Genomic DNA, 14429 nt, shown 5'->3' with positions numbered 1-14429 from the left:
TCAAAGGAGAAGGAGCAGTGTATAGGGAACTGGCAAGCAGGTCCTGAGGAGGAGGAGCAGTGTTGAAGGAGTCGACACCACTCAGGAGGCACAAGGGTGCCAAACAAGCAGGATAGCAAGGAGGAGGAGCAGTGTCGAAGGAGTCAACACAGCTCAAGAGGCACAGGGGTGCCAAGCAAGCAGGAGAGGCCCCCTGAACAGTACTCGATGAAGAAGGTACTCTCTGGAGAGAGAGCAGGAGCAGCATCACTGGCGATGCTGTGAAGAGGTATATAACCATGCTTTCTCATCATCAAAGGTCGAGTGGATCCTCATCCACTCTACACAACCATCATAACTAGTTATCACTTCAGCATAAGTATATATTAGTTTCAGTCAGCATAGCAGCAATCTATCAAGGTTGCTCCTCATCGTAGTGTGTGTGTTGTATCACCACTACCTGACATCCAAAGGCACCCCATAGCAGGTTAGCAGTCCGGATATAGATAGAACTGAAGGCAGTAGTCCACTGCAGTCCAGGGATCACCTCAAGCATCAGTCAACACACTGGACACTCATGTTGACGCCACCAACCTTATCACCAAACACCATCAACCTCATTATCATCAACACCCACCAACCTTATCACCAATGTCATCAACCTCATCATCATCAACACTCACACCAGACCTTGGTGTCATCATAATCTATGCATTGATATTGATCGTGCTGAGCTACCCCTGAATGGAGTGTCCACAGAGGTCAGCCAAAACCTATGATAGTATATACCCAAACGCCACCCATCACGCAACTTGATAGTCACTGAGCAACTAGCTCATCGAGACTGATACCAAGACAATAGCTGTCACACAGTTTGATAGTCACCGAGTATCTCAACAGACCGACCTGGGTTTCATGCGCGAGACCCCTGACACCTCTCTCATCTGTAGGCAATAACCTTATTGCAGTCCAGATATCAACCACCATTATCAAGCAACAATCAGCACTTCAAACACTTGTGCTGTAATGGAAGGCTGTATCTTATAGCATTCCAAATCTAGTTCTACAAATGTGCCACATAGCCTCTGAACGGAGTGTTTGTTCAAAATAGTCAGTCAAAACCTATCAGAAATAAGCCTTCCAATCCCTTTCACTGAAACAGTTTGGAAAGAGCTTACTTGATTGATCTCACCAAGATCAATCAGGTTCAACCAACTCGGGTTTCAGGCACGCGACCGCTTACACTGTCCATTTCGATAACCATGGCCTCTTTCCACTTTGTCCAGTCGTCTTGGTGTTGTGCCTCTGACAGAGACAATGGCTCGAGTAAAATGCCATCTGCACTGTGAAGTTGTTGGCCACTGGCAGTTAGGGCAGCACCATTCATTACAGTGACTGTGAAAGCCATTCAACCAAGATGATTGTCCATGGCTTCTGTCATTGGCTTTGTAGCACAACCTGTAGCAAAGGCTGTATAGCTATGCAAAGCTAGTGGGTCCATTGTCTCACTATTTGGTGATTTTGGTCTTGACAGTGTGTAGTCCTTGTGGGAACCAAACTGAGGAGACTTGAGTTGAGAGGTGTTGTTGGAATCTCCTAGGTTTGTGCTGGTGCCCCCTTGGCCATTGCTTTGTCCAGTTGTCTGTGAAGTTTGATGCAAATGGCATCCATGTCAACAACAATCTTGCCAGCCTCTCAGATTTCTGACATGGTTTGGTCCCAATCTGGGTAGAATGTTGAACCGCTATTGCCGTTGTGTCAGAGGTCTCGTGCCTGAAACCTGATATCTGTAATAGAAACGCATCTATTATGAATCCTGTTGAGATATGCGACAATGCTTGAGGTATTATGATTGAGGTCTCGCGCCTGAAACCTGATATCTGTAATAGAACTGCATCTATTACAGGTCCTGTTGAGATATGTGGTAGAGTGCTGTGTATTATTATCCTTGTTGAGATATGTCATAGAAAAGATGCTATGACTTTTCCCACTCAAAGATGTAGTAGTGTGTTTGCTATTACAGGTTTCAACTGACTGCTGTGGACACTCTGTCCAGAGGTAGCTCAGTGTCAGAGGTCGCATGCCCAAAACCTGATATCTGTAATAGAAATGCATCTATTATGAATCCTGTTGAGATATGCAACAATGCTTGAGGTATTATGATTCTTGTCAAGATATGTAGTAGAGACATTTCTATTACTTTTCTTGCCCAAAGATGCAGTAATGATTATGCTATTGCAGGTTTCGACTAACCACTGTGGACACTCCATCCAGAGGTAGCTTGGCATGATCAATAATGTTGAATGTATTGCAAGACACCAAGGTCTGGTGTGATTGAGATAGTTGATGTCATCAACATGAGTGTCCAGTGTGTCAACTGAATGCTCGAAGTGATCCCCAGACTGCAGTGGACAACTGCCTTTGGTTCTATTGTTATCTGGACCACTGGTTTGCTATGAACTGCCTTTGGATGTCAGTGAGCAGTGATACAACACATGCACTATGATGGAAGCAATCTATTTGATTGCAACTTTGCTGACTGTAACTAATGTATACTTGAGTGAAGTGATAACTAGTTGTGTATGGTGTAGAGTGGATGGTGATCCACTCACTTGCTGTGGCAGGGGACATGGTTATATACCTTTTGTGTAGTGTCACCTGCAACACTGCTCCTGCTCCTCATCCCTCCTATCCTCCCCATCCACCTTGTGATGCCACTCATTGGCACTGCTTCCCTTGCCTCCTGTGGATGGATGGACCTCTTGCTGCCTCATCTCTGTTAGGGGCCAGTCCCACTTCATCTGAGTGGTGACTCACACCCCTTTCATCACCCTCCTGTTGTTGGCACCCACCTGTTGGCACTGACTTCATCATCGTGCTAGGCCCCTGCTTCATCCAGTGGTGTCCTCCCCCTTGTTCAGTGTCCTCCCCTCACCATATCAGTGATGGGGTGCCTCTCAGACCAATTCTTGTGAGGTCTGTTGTACTCAGTGTGATATTACGATTCCTGCTGAACTTTGTAGTAATGACCTCATTCCTGCTGATCCTGACAAGTTATGCTATAGGGTTGTTTCTACTACCAATCTCAGTGAACTCTTCCTTAAGCTCTCATTTAGCTTGAGCCTGCAATTTCTGTGCTCCTCTTCATATGACTTCAACTTCTTCCTGCTTCCTGCGCATCCGGCTCCTATGACAATGTTGTCCCCAGAGAGTTGGTTGTGGACATATGCTGCCTGTGATATAGCGTAGGGCCGCCATTGCTCACCGATGTTGGCATCGAACACCATGCATGGTGCGATCTTCTGACTGTTCTGAATAGCGCATTCTGCAAACGTGTTGTCAGTGTGCTGTTGTGTGGGCGATGCAGTAACCTGTCAGCGGTCGCATGCCTGAAACCCGAAATCTGTAGTAAAAAGCCAACTACTACTGATCCTAGCGAGATCTGTGGTAAAAGCCCTTTATTATTATTCTTACTGAAATCTGTCATAGAAGCCTTCTATGGCTTTTCTCACTCAAATATGTGGTAGCTTGAAAGTTATTGCAGGTTTTGACTAACTGCTGTGGACACTCTGTTCAGAGGTAGCTTGGCAAGTTCAATAACCAATAGATACTTTGTGATTACACCAAGGTCTGGTGTGAATATGCTTGTGCCAACATGAGTGTCCAGTGTGTTGACTGAATGATTGATGATCCCCAGACCACAGTGGACAACTGCCTTCAGTTTCTAATGATTGAGAGAGCCAGACTGCAGTATGAACTGCCTTCGGTGTTGATCTTTGACCACAGTTAATACTGCCTTTGGATGATGTCAATGAGCAGTGATATATCACATGCACTACAATAGAAGCAATGCTCTGCAATTGCAACTTGTTGATGGAATACTAAGTATACTTGTTGTAAAGTGATAGCTAGTAAGATATGGTGTAGAGTGGATGGAGATTCACTCAACTACTATGATGAGGAGCAAGTGTGCATTATATAGATGTCCTCGCTGTATCAGCAGTGACACAGCCTGTACCCTATGTGATTTCCTCCTACACTGCTCCTCCTCCTCTTGACGCTCCCTCCTAGCAGTCCTGCCTGCCTTTAGCACTGCTTCTCTCGCTTCTTGCAGATGGAGAGTCCTCTGGCTGCTTCATTACCCGATAGGGGCCTTTCCCACTTCATCTGGGTGGCAACTTGCACCCCCTTTTCATCTCACCCATCCTCCTGCTCTGCGATCATTGTTGAGTCGGCCCCCTGCTTTATCAGGGTGGTGAACTCAGTGCCTTTGACATCTGTCTTGTTGCAAGATCTGTGCAATCAGCATTCTCCACAAGATCTGTTGTACAATCATGATACCACAGATTCCAGTGGGTTTTGCTGTAAGCTCCTGCTCATACTGATTTGGATGAAATCTGTTGTAGAGCCCTTCTACTACAGATCTCAATGAACTCTGCTGTAACCCCTCGCTTTGCCTGCTCCTGCAATTCCTGCACTCCTCTTCATATGACTGCAGTTCTTCCTGCTTCCTGCTCATCCGGTCCCATGACATAACCTTGATGCCAGTTGATGAGCAAAGGTTGCAGAAAGACATTGTCCAAAGTTCTCCTTGATTGACTCGGACCTCCTTGATGCCTTGGGCTAGCACCACTTCACTTGCCTGGCATTAAGTAGCTTGACATACCTCAGACACCCATCATGATGCTTCTGTGGTTGCTTGAGCTTTGTTGGTCAGGCCCCAAACCCATATCATTCCTGAGTAGGCGTCATGTATGATCAGGATGTATGAACATCACAGGCGTCGAACAGTCTTACATACTGAAGGAGGGGTATCGACTTGCACCAGGAGGTTGACGGAGTGACCAATGTCTTCCAACGGGATGACCGGCCTTTCCGATAGAATGGCTGACGAAAAGTTCGCACAATGATAAGCCTTCGTCAGGTTCTCTGTCAGGTAGTCTCCATCAAAGTGATCGGTGCATCCAATGGGATGGCCAACAAGTCTTCTCATGTTGGTAAGCCTTTTGTCGGCCTCTCCGTTGGGCAGCCTCCTGTCATGGGGCCAGATGCGCAGGAAGCAAGAAGACCTGAATTCATATGAAGGAGAGCGCAGGAATTGCAGAATTGGGCTAAAACAAGAGTTGGCAGAGTCCACCGAGATCTGTAGTAGAAACAGATCTACAACAGATCCTGACCAATTTGGTACAACTGGGAGCTTACAGCAAAACCTGCCAGAATCTGTAGTATTGCAATCATATGACAGATCCCGCAAGGGGGTTGCTGATCTCACGAGTCTCATCACAAGACAGATGTCAACACCATGGATGGGTGGTAAAGACATCTGGGTCTGCCACCAATGAAGCAGGGGACCTGCCTGGGAATGAACCCCAAGTGGGTAGATGGGGGAATGAGGAGGGGTGCAAACTGTGCTCAGATGAGGTGGGAATGGCCCCCAACATTGATGAAACAATGTGAGGGCTGTCCATCCAGGGGCAGCAAGAGACATGGTGCTGATGAGCAGCATCACAGGATGGATAGGAGAGACAGGGAAGAGGAGGAGCAGTGTTGGAAGAGATGTGTCAGAGTGAAGGCAGTGTCATAGATGACATTGCGAGGATGGTATATAACCTCCCTCCTCATCATAGCTGTTGAGTGGATCCCCATCCACTCTACACCATACAAACTAGTTATCACTTCTACTCAAGTATATGTTAGTTTTCAGTCAACAAAGTAGCAATCACAAGTAGATTGCTCCCATTGTAGCACATGTGTTGTATCACTGCTCACTGACATCTGAAGGTGGTTCATAGCAAACCAGCAGTCTGGATAATGATAGAACCAAAGGCAGTTGTCCACTGCAGTCTGGGGATCACCTCAAGCACTCAGTCGACACACTGGACACTTGTGTCAGTGCCACCAACAATCTCATTCACACCAGACCTTGGTGTCAGTGTAAAGTTCATACAAGTTATTGATTGTGCCAAGCTACCTCTGGATGGAGTGTCCACAGCAGTTAGTCAAAACCTGCAATAGCAAGACCACTACTACATCTTTGGGCAAGAAAAGTGATAGAGACTTCTCTACTACATATCTTGACAAGAACAGTAATACATCAAGTGTTGTCACATATCTCGACAGGATTCGTAATAGATGTGTTTCTATTACAGATATCAGGTTTTGGGCGTGCGACCTCTGACACCTCCGTTGAGGTGATTGGCGCATCTGACGAGGCGGTCAACAAGTCTCTCCTTTGAAGGTAAGCTTTCGTCAAAACCTTTTGTCAAGGTGGCAAACTCCCTCAAGAGAAAATGGTCTCCTCTTTCAAAGGACTCTCATGCCCTGCCTCTCATGCTTTGACCTTTTCCTCCTATCTTTGTGTTGGCATCAAGATGTATATATAGTCCTTGAGTCAGTTAGTTTGCCCCCAATCATATCATCCATCTATTGTACTTACTCATCGACGTCGAGAACACAATACAACCTTGTCCTGCCACAAAGAGTCCACTATCACTTCAACACATACATATCGACTACAACCCCAAGGGACAAGCAGGGCATCTCACGCAGCGAGGCTAACTGCATCATGCCCAAAACTCAGCGCCTGTCTTTCATTCAGAGTCTCACATGAGACTGTCGGAATCGCATCAGTCTTCACACGTCTCTATCTCTGAAGCCCTTCTTGCTGAACCTTGGTTCTCTGCTTTGTTCAGCTCAATCACATTCGTTTGGCTCGTTTCAATTGAGATTGCTTTCATTCGATTGCTGGGTGCTACTATACAATGAGGAGAGAAACATGAATCTTATCAGAAGCCACTTGCTCGCTTTTTTTTCTTGGCAGGCTTGTCTGGCTTGGCAGGACGTGCACCGAAACGTCCCGCTTCAATCTGTGTCGACGCTCCAAATCGTGACTGCGTTGGCGTCCCTACCTGTGAAGATGGTGGTGAAACTGTCGGTGTCAACCTTGCCGCTGCCGGTTGAGATTGTGCAGGCGCCGCAGAAGTGCGCATGGTCGTCGGCGTGTTGCGTCCAGGTGTCTGATCCAAGTTCTGGGCTGGAGCGCGGATGGGCTGCGATTGAGACACAATATCGTTGTGTTGACGCTTTCTTCGCGAAATGAGTGTCGGCGGAGCAGAAGAGCAAGGGCCTCCAGCCTGGCTGCATCCGAATGAAGATGGAGGATAGGAAGACATAGTACCCTGCGAGTTCGTTTGAGAAGCGTATGCTCCCGACTGAGAGAACGATGGAGCGGCCGACTGCTTCCGGCTACGACTCCGACTGCGGCTCCTCGATCGGTCCTCTGTTGAAACGCTCGATGCTCGAGAGAAGGACCGGGAACGTGCGCGTGCCGTTGGTCCCACCATTCGACTTGCTCGCGGCAACCTGTGCAGCCCTTCGAAGGGGTCGAGGTAGGTGTAGTCGGCAGGATCTTCGCCCAGCTGCCACTCTGCCAGCAGCAGCCGCGCAGTCGATGAGGTGCTCGGCAACAGTGACTCGACTTCAGCTTCATTCAGACCTGGCTTGCTGCCTTCCGCATCAGTACCTGCAGCCGCTTCAATGTCTCCACCCCGGAGCGGAGCGAAAAAAGACAGTCCGACACTACCAATGTGTGGAGGGGGAATGGTGCCACCCTGCTCTTCGACAAAATTGTAGATGTCTCGATGCTCGGACGCTGTCCAGTTGGTGCCCTGTCGTCTCTGCGGACGCTGTGTCGGCGCGCCTTCATCCAAGATGCGGGCCTTGGGTCGTACAAAGATCTCAGTCTCGAGTGCCATATCCAGCATCATCTGACGTGAAGCTTTCCTCAGCGATGCCTGGGTCGTGCTACGCTCCATACCGGTCCAATCTTTGACTGCCGACTTTGTCGGTAGGTATGGAAGCGGATCGATTTTACTGTCGGACAAACTCAGAACGTTCTCGACAACGTCGTTGCTGTGAAGAGGCAGGTTGCTAAAATGGCCGTTGCCCGCTACCATTCCCATCGTGTGACAATCTGAAACCACGCTGGCCGCTCTGGACCAGAGTCGCTGCGAGGAAGAGCTTCCAAGGGAAGAAAGCGCATGTCGGATGTCACTACGGACATCGAGAATGGCTCTCGCTGTTTCATCCGTGGGTCCATTGCTGTCTGTGAGGTCTAAAGCTGTTGACCACGAACATTTCTTGCCTTGTCTTGCTGCCCGATCTTGATCGCCATCCTTCTGGTACCTGGAGATGTCTCTGATAAGCTCTCCAAGCGATATCGTCGCCGCATGTACGGCTGCGTTGCCTTTGATTGGCTCAATTAGTAGGCTATGTAGAAGCAGTCTGTTGTTCTTCGTGACCTTCGTTATGTCCGTCCGGCCGAGCTGAGATGCCGCATGATCCTCGGGAGAGAATAGAGAGCGATACAGCTTTCCATAGTTGACCAGCTTTGTCTTGACCCCACTGAGAGGATCCGCGCAATAGTGAAGCGAAGTAGTTTCATTCACTTCATCGATGTAGAGCAATGTGCCAGTTGATGGCTGCATGACTTCCAGCTCGAGACTGCGCACTTGGGATCGCGAGCTCCGAGATGGCGGATCCCGAACGTCCATCTCGAGTGTGTGCGCAAGTAGGGCGCCGCGATGCGTGACGTCAAGCCTGAGAAGTATATTTGGACCTTGCTTCTGACGCAGAAGCTCATCGAGAACGACGAATAGTGGGGGAGCCGCCGGTCTACGGAGCTCTTGGTCGGATAGGACGCTCGGGACGAGGACCGGTGCTGGATCCAAGACGTATCGAACACGAGAAGAAGTGCTAGTTTCGTCAGTGCTTCGGATTAGGTCTGTGCCAGATCCTTGATGAGGCTGCGGTGTGACAGTATAGCAGGACACCATGTCGTTTCGCCGTGACGACAGAAACCATCTCAAAGCTTGGTAGTCCTGGTCTTGCTGAGAGGCTGCTGGTGCTTGTTGCCTCACTGGAGGCAGCTGTGCGAGAAAGAGTGTCGGATCGTCTCCTCGGTGATGGGCGGTGGCAAACAATGGCTTCGAAGGCCTGTGCAAATCGAACCAATACAGGGTGTCCGAGGAGCACACTGCCAAGAGTGATTGGCCAGATTCAGTCTCGGCCGCTGCTACGGAAAAGAAGCGAGCCCTTCGGAACGAAGTTAGGCAGAAAGCAGAACGAAGGAGGATGGTGATCTGCTGCGTGGTGTCGGCTTGTGGAGCATCTGTGGTAGCCTCGAGCTGGATGTGCAGCAGAGCGTGTCGAGTTGAAAGGAAGAGGTTGTGTTCATCTGATCCAAAGATGATCTTGAAGGGTCCTTGCTTCGATAGGGTGGAAGTGTCTGTGGTCTGAGCGGGTTGGTCTGCAGCATCTTGCGCAACAGCGTCGGCATTTTCAGCCATAGCCTGCCGTAGAAGCTGAGCAGAAACTCTCCGAGTGACGAGCGACGAGGTTGGCGGCACTGGTCTTTCTGACACCGCAGCGGAAGGTCCTGACTCGCACTTCTGACTGTCCGCGTCGTCAGATGCATTTGCACCAATTGCAGTTGGATTGATAGCGGGCGAATTTGACGCTCTGCCTGTCTGTGTCGATGATCGATGATCTGCTGCGAGATGGTGTAAGTCAATGTTGCCGAGTCGATCGACTGATGCTGCTAGTGTCGGAAGGCTCTTGCTGAAGCAGATGTCGAGGTGCTGACACGAGCCGTTGATGCCGTACTCGACCTGGTGGACTGTCTCGAGAAACAGTCGAGGCGTTCCGTCTTGTCCATATTTGTGTTTGAGAGCCAAGAAGTTGGCGCCGCTGTGCCCTCGAACGGCTATGTGCTCCTTGTTTGGAGACAAGGCGATCTGTAGAATTGGCGTCTTGTACTTTCGCTCGACTTGATGTGCTGGTATGAAGCGTAACTTGCTGTTCTCGGTCACTTTCGCTTTATCTTCGGGATGCGTCGAGGGCGACCTTTGTCGATCTGACGCACTGGCCTCCTCGCTGTCACTGGGTACGGCTTCGAGCTGATGGAGGAGCAAGCAATCGCGGTTGCCTCCGCCTATACAGATGACTGCGTAGGTTCGCTTCTGTCCGAGGACAACTGGCCCCAGCACTGCGATCGCTTGGGCATCTGCGAGACCGAGGCTTCCGTCCAGCTCGTGTGCTGTGTCTTCGAGAGCCAGTGCATTGTCGTAGATGAGCTGCGACAGAATGTAGTCCGGGATATCGATGTCGGGATTGTATTGATGCAAGAAGCGTTGAGCTGAGACAATGCCGGCATCGATAGATGAGCCTGCTTCTGAGCTCTTAGCCACAAAGAGACTCAGACGGTCGGTAGAATGCGATACTGTGGCTGATGTGAGCCGTACCGACGATGAAGGGCCAGCTTGCGTCCGTACCTCCGAAAGAGTGATGTCTGGATGCTGTCTTGAGTGTTCAACTGGAAACGACCATTGCTGTGCTGCGACCAGAACTGCACTGGCATCGTCCGTGGAACGGCTGCCTTGGAGTCGCAAAAGGACGGGTCCCCTTGACCCTGACGGTATGAGGTCCATAGTGCCAGAGCTCAAAGCCCTTCAGCCTCGGACTGCTGAGAGTACCAACGGCTGGAGTTGCTTGTCGCGCATCCGACTGATGGTGGAGGTCGGGAGGTTGGCAGCATCGAACAAGGGTCCAAAAAAATAAATTGGCTTGCCTCCACAACTCTCGGAAATCGGAGCAAACTCGGTGATACAGTTCACCCGATCTTTGATCAGATCGGCTTTGCCCGATCTCTTTCGTATCCGCTTACGTCAACTTGTATCATCATTTTGGTCGTTTCCTTCAGCATTACAAAGTGGCGCCTTATACTTGAAACTTCAACTGTTGCATGCACGTGACTTTCAGAGGTCCGAGGTGCGGAACTCCGATGTTGGCCGCACGCAGGTCATTGTAAATTGCTGCGCCGTCTCCGCAAGTCTTTTTGCTTGAATACCATCATCATCTCTCTCTCTCTCTCTCTCTCGCATTGCTGTCTTTTGGTCATCCAACTGACCATTACCTCTCGACTTGGTTTACTGTTGCTAATGACGCATCTGCCAGTGTAAAGATCTGGCTCAGCAACGCTGCTGTCGCCTTTGAGGAGAAGAAGATCGACTTTCGGACACGCTCGGCGCACCTCGAAGGCTTCTTCCGCCTCCCTTACTACGATGACCTCACCCGCGAGCTCATTCTGAACGTTAGCTTACTTCCGAATGCCTTTGTCCATGATGTCTTGGATACCTCCCAAGACCCCGCCGTAGTCCGTAATCGAGTGAGCGCCGAGACGCTCTTCAGACGTCTCGATCAGCAAACGATGCATCTCGATGCGCCCGAACTCTTTCTCGAGACCTTTCTGCGCTGCGCCCATCAATCCGACCCCACTCACCACACCTCTTCCTTGGCCACGACTACACCTAGCCCTAGCACTTACTTCAATCAACCCTTCTAAGGTCCCAGTCTCTCGCTCCTCCAAGGTCACATCACCGTTCACAACAGCTTCTTTGCCACCTCGGCTGAACCCATTCACTCGAACGAAGACAAGGCAGAGGAGGATCCTGAGCCTAAGTTGCCCGTCCGCGATTGGGGAAAGTACTATAGCAAAGTGCTTCCCATTCTTCAGTCGTCCGGCTTTGGCAAGACCCGGATGTGTGTGCAACTGAGCACCGTCAGTCCTGGTATGCTCATTTGCCTTCGCCACAAGACCCGAGCTGGCGACAAACAACACCGAGAGTCCTTTCCGCCCCAAGACAGCCACGTCAGCGATGCGATGGAGGAGGACTCTATTGCATCATCCAGCGCGGACTTGGAATCTGAATCGAGGAGCCCAAACTCTGCCTTTGCCGCAACAGGCACAATGGATGAGACATCTGCACTGTGGCGATGGGCCGACCGCGCCTGGCTCAACTTCAAGCATATTGTTCGGTTGGAAGATCAGGTGAATGCGCAGAAAGTCTTGAACACAGAAGAGCTCGTCCAGCTCTGGTTCCGACAGGCTGCGGCACAAGACATCTCAAACCAACCTGGTTGGGACTTGCTCATCCCTGTCTACGAATCGAACACCAGCGAAGCGCCCGGCGATGCCGAGATGTTTGACAAGGCGAAGCTGTCGTACATTGCCATTCAGGTCAAGAATTGCATCAAGCGGCCGAGCAAGGCGGTGAGGAATGGTTGGCGATGGCCGAAGGGAAGCAAAAGGAATGCCTCGAGCTGTTCTTTGACCTCAAAGGGCATCACGATCAGCAGCAAGGTCACATGTACTCACAGCGACAGCACCCGCAACCAAAGACGGACACACCTCTAACGCAAGCAGACCAGCGAGCACGTCAGCTGCTGCGTCACCACCTCTACATCGCGGGGCAAGATGGCGGAACGTTTCCGCAGCTCAATTGGCTCCTCAGTCCGGCCAAGGAGCAGGTGGCATTGCTCTTTGACTGTACTGTCTCGGTTGAAACGGTTGAGTTTGACCAGATGCAGGCGAGATATGTGCGCGACCAGAAGAGTCAGAGCGAGCAAGATACATGGGACGAGGCACAGGTGCGGATCCATGGCGCCCTTGTCAGTATGCGACCGACAACAAAAGGGCTCAGGACTCGTAGAAAGCAACGCCTGGCATAGCAAGGCTGTACGCTTCGTCCTTCAGTCTCTGGCTGCCTCAGTGCCGCCTCGCTCGACCCCAACGTGATTGATTGAGCCTCCTTCCGAGCTGTTGTACCAAAGCGCTCTCATTGCCATCAACATGTTCGTTGTTGTCATCGGCTGCTGCGGCAGGTGGTGTTCGTGCCACCTGCCTCTTTCTCCCTTTGTTAAAGAATGTGCAGCAAAATGGCGGTGAACGCAGATGTCGATTGCAATAGACCATACACAACTAGGTACAGTACAGTACAATACAGGATGATGATCAATACATATCAACGGTGAGTTATCGCGCTTGACCACGCGTGACTGCTGAGAATTACGATCCAGTAAAATGCTAAAGGATGACATAGAGCCGATGTGATCAGGGATCGGGTGGAGCCGATGGAGTAAGAGAGAGAGAGAGAGAGAGAGGAGATCGGGCACTGCTTGGTCGCGCTGGTTGTCGCACGTTGTGATTAAAGAGGTACACTGCCACTTTTGGGTATGTGCCGCCGCTGTATATAGCTCAGAATGCAGCAGTGTTTGGGTATGAACATGGATGATGGCGTCATGGGAAGAGAAAGCAGATCTTTGAGGCTTGGTATCTGCTCGAGGTGAGAGGAAATAGCAAGTGCTGTTGATACAAATGAGACTTGCTGGTTGGGGCAAAGGTGAATTAGTCAGCATTACGGATTGTCGCTTTTTGGCTTGGTGTTCTGAAGCGTGCTTCGCGCCAAGTGGAGTTGTCGGAGCCTTGCGAGTTGTTGCAAATGCAAACCTGACTTGTTACGACGGAGACCATCAAACTAAACTCGTCCCGCTTTCTTTACAAGGAGCTAGTCGAGATGACACGCAAGAAGAGAAAGGCACCTCAGCTTGAGGCGTGGTGCTGGTACTGCGAGTAAGTAGATTTTGACGCTGGGCAGATGTTAAGGACATGGGGGGACAAGGTAGATACTGACCTCCTTTGGTTTCCTTTTGACTTTTCACCGCCGCTAAGTCGAGACTTTGAAGATGAGAAAGGTAGCTAGTATATAATAGCTTTCCAAGAGCATTGAAAGCAAGAGTATTGGAAGTCGGATACTGAAGCGATGGTCGTCTTTGCGTTACTACAGTCTTGTTACAACATCAAAAGTCAAAGCATTATCGATGTCCACAATGTCCTAGACGACTTAATACGGCAGGAGGACTTTCAGTGCATCTGACGCAAGTGCACAAAGCAGAGCCAGAGAGGTAAGTTGATATTTGCAAGGATATGAATTGCTCTACAAGTGTATTCTCACTGACCATTTGAATTTGTCTGACTCTGACAGGATCGAGAACACTTTAGTTGGCAGAGATTCGTTCGAGATCGAAATCTATGGCATGGCAGGCATTCCAGAAAAGGACTTGCAAGAGTGGAAGCAGAGACGAGCGGCGCAGAGGGCAGATGGAAATGTTCCAGTACAGAACAAGAGACCGAGGATAGAAAAGCTAGTTCTCTCCAAGGAGCAATTGCGCATTCAGTTGGAAGCGCACAAGGCTTTGATGAGCGGCAAAGCACCTGTGCCTGCACTCATGCCAGCCTTTCCTCCAGGAGGGCCATATTCGGTACCGCCGCCCTCATTATCTCGAGGATTTGGTATCGCACCACCCAACTTTGCAAGACCACCGCCGAAACAACCACCACCGGCTTACAACGCACCGCCGCCAGCAGCAGGACAGCAGGGAGCACCTCGCTACCCACAACCCATCGATTCGCAAGCTCAACCAAGAGATGGCGGCAGAGACCCTCACAAAGTCAGGGCAGCAGACTTGTTCTAAGAGAATTCACATGACCGGCTCAATGCAACAAGCACTTTGAGCGATTTTGGGAGAAGAGATCAAACCTCTGCGGCCCAGGC

The 14429-nt window shown here is 50.2% G+C and overlaps 4 protein-coding genes across 4 annotated transcripts; 2 read left to right on the top strand and 2 right to left on the bottom strand.

Annotated features, from left to right (window-relative positions):
* Positions 1 to 4240: 4240 nt before the first annotated feature.
* On the bottom strand, positions 4241 to 5467 carry UHO2_06395 (uncharacterized protein; the record flags this gene model as incomplete). The annotated part of the gene is made up of 2 exons (XM_041556403.1): positions 4241 to 4621; positions 4781 to 5467. The coding sequence occupies 2 exons, from the start codon at positions 5465 to 5467 to the stop codon at positions 4241 to 4243; spliced, it is 1068 nt and encodes a 355-aa protein (XP_041412337.1).
* A 1297-nt stretch (positions 5468 to 6764) lies between these two features.
* UHO2_06394 (uncharacterized protein) lies at positions 6765 to 10466 on the bottom strand (the record flags this gene model as incomplete). Its single annotated transcript, XM_041556402.1, has 1 exon — positions 6765 to 10466. One exon carries the CDS (start codon positions 10464 to 10466, stop codon positions 6765 to 6767), a length of 3702 nt encoding a protein of 1233 aa, XP_041412336.1.
* A 353-nt stretch (positions 10467 to 10819) lies between these two features.
* On the top strand, positions 10820 to 12621 carry UHO2_06393 (uncharacterized protein; the record flags this gene model as incomplete). The annotated part of the gene is made up of 5 exons (XM_041556401.1): positions 10820 to 10842; positions 10993 to 11195; positions 11382 to 12098; positions 12158 to 12490; positions 12572 to 12621. The coding sequence occupies 5 exons, from the start codon at positions 10820 to 10822 to the stop codon at positions 12619 to 12621; spliced, it is 1326 nt and encodes a 441-aa protein (XP_041412335.1).
* Positions 12622 to 13391: 770 nt separating this feature from the next.
* UHO2_06392 (uncharacterized protein) lies at positions 13392 to 14349 on the top strand (the record flags this gene model as incomplete). Its single annotated transcript, XM_041556400.1, has 4 exons — positions 13392 to 13447; positions 13547 to 13569; positions 13662 to 13779; positions 13860 to 14349. 4 exons carry the CDS (start codon positions 13392 to 13394, stop codon positions 14347 to 14349), a joined length of 687 nt encoding a protein of 228 aa, XP_041412334.1.
* Positions 14350 to 14429: the final 80 nt, after the last annotated feature.

The sequence above is a fragment of the Ustilago hordei genome, assembly GCF_900519145.1.
Source record: "Ustilago hordei strain Uho2 genome assembly, contig: UHO2_contig_18, whole genome shotgun sequence".
In the NCBI taxonomy this organism is placed as follows: domain Eukaryota; kingdom Fungi; phylum Basidiomycota; class Ustilaginomycetes; order Ustilaginales; family Ustilaginaceae; genus Ustilago; species Ustilago hordei.
This window is presented reverse-complemented; position numbering and strand designations above follow the sequence as displayed.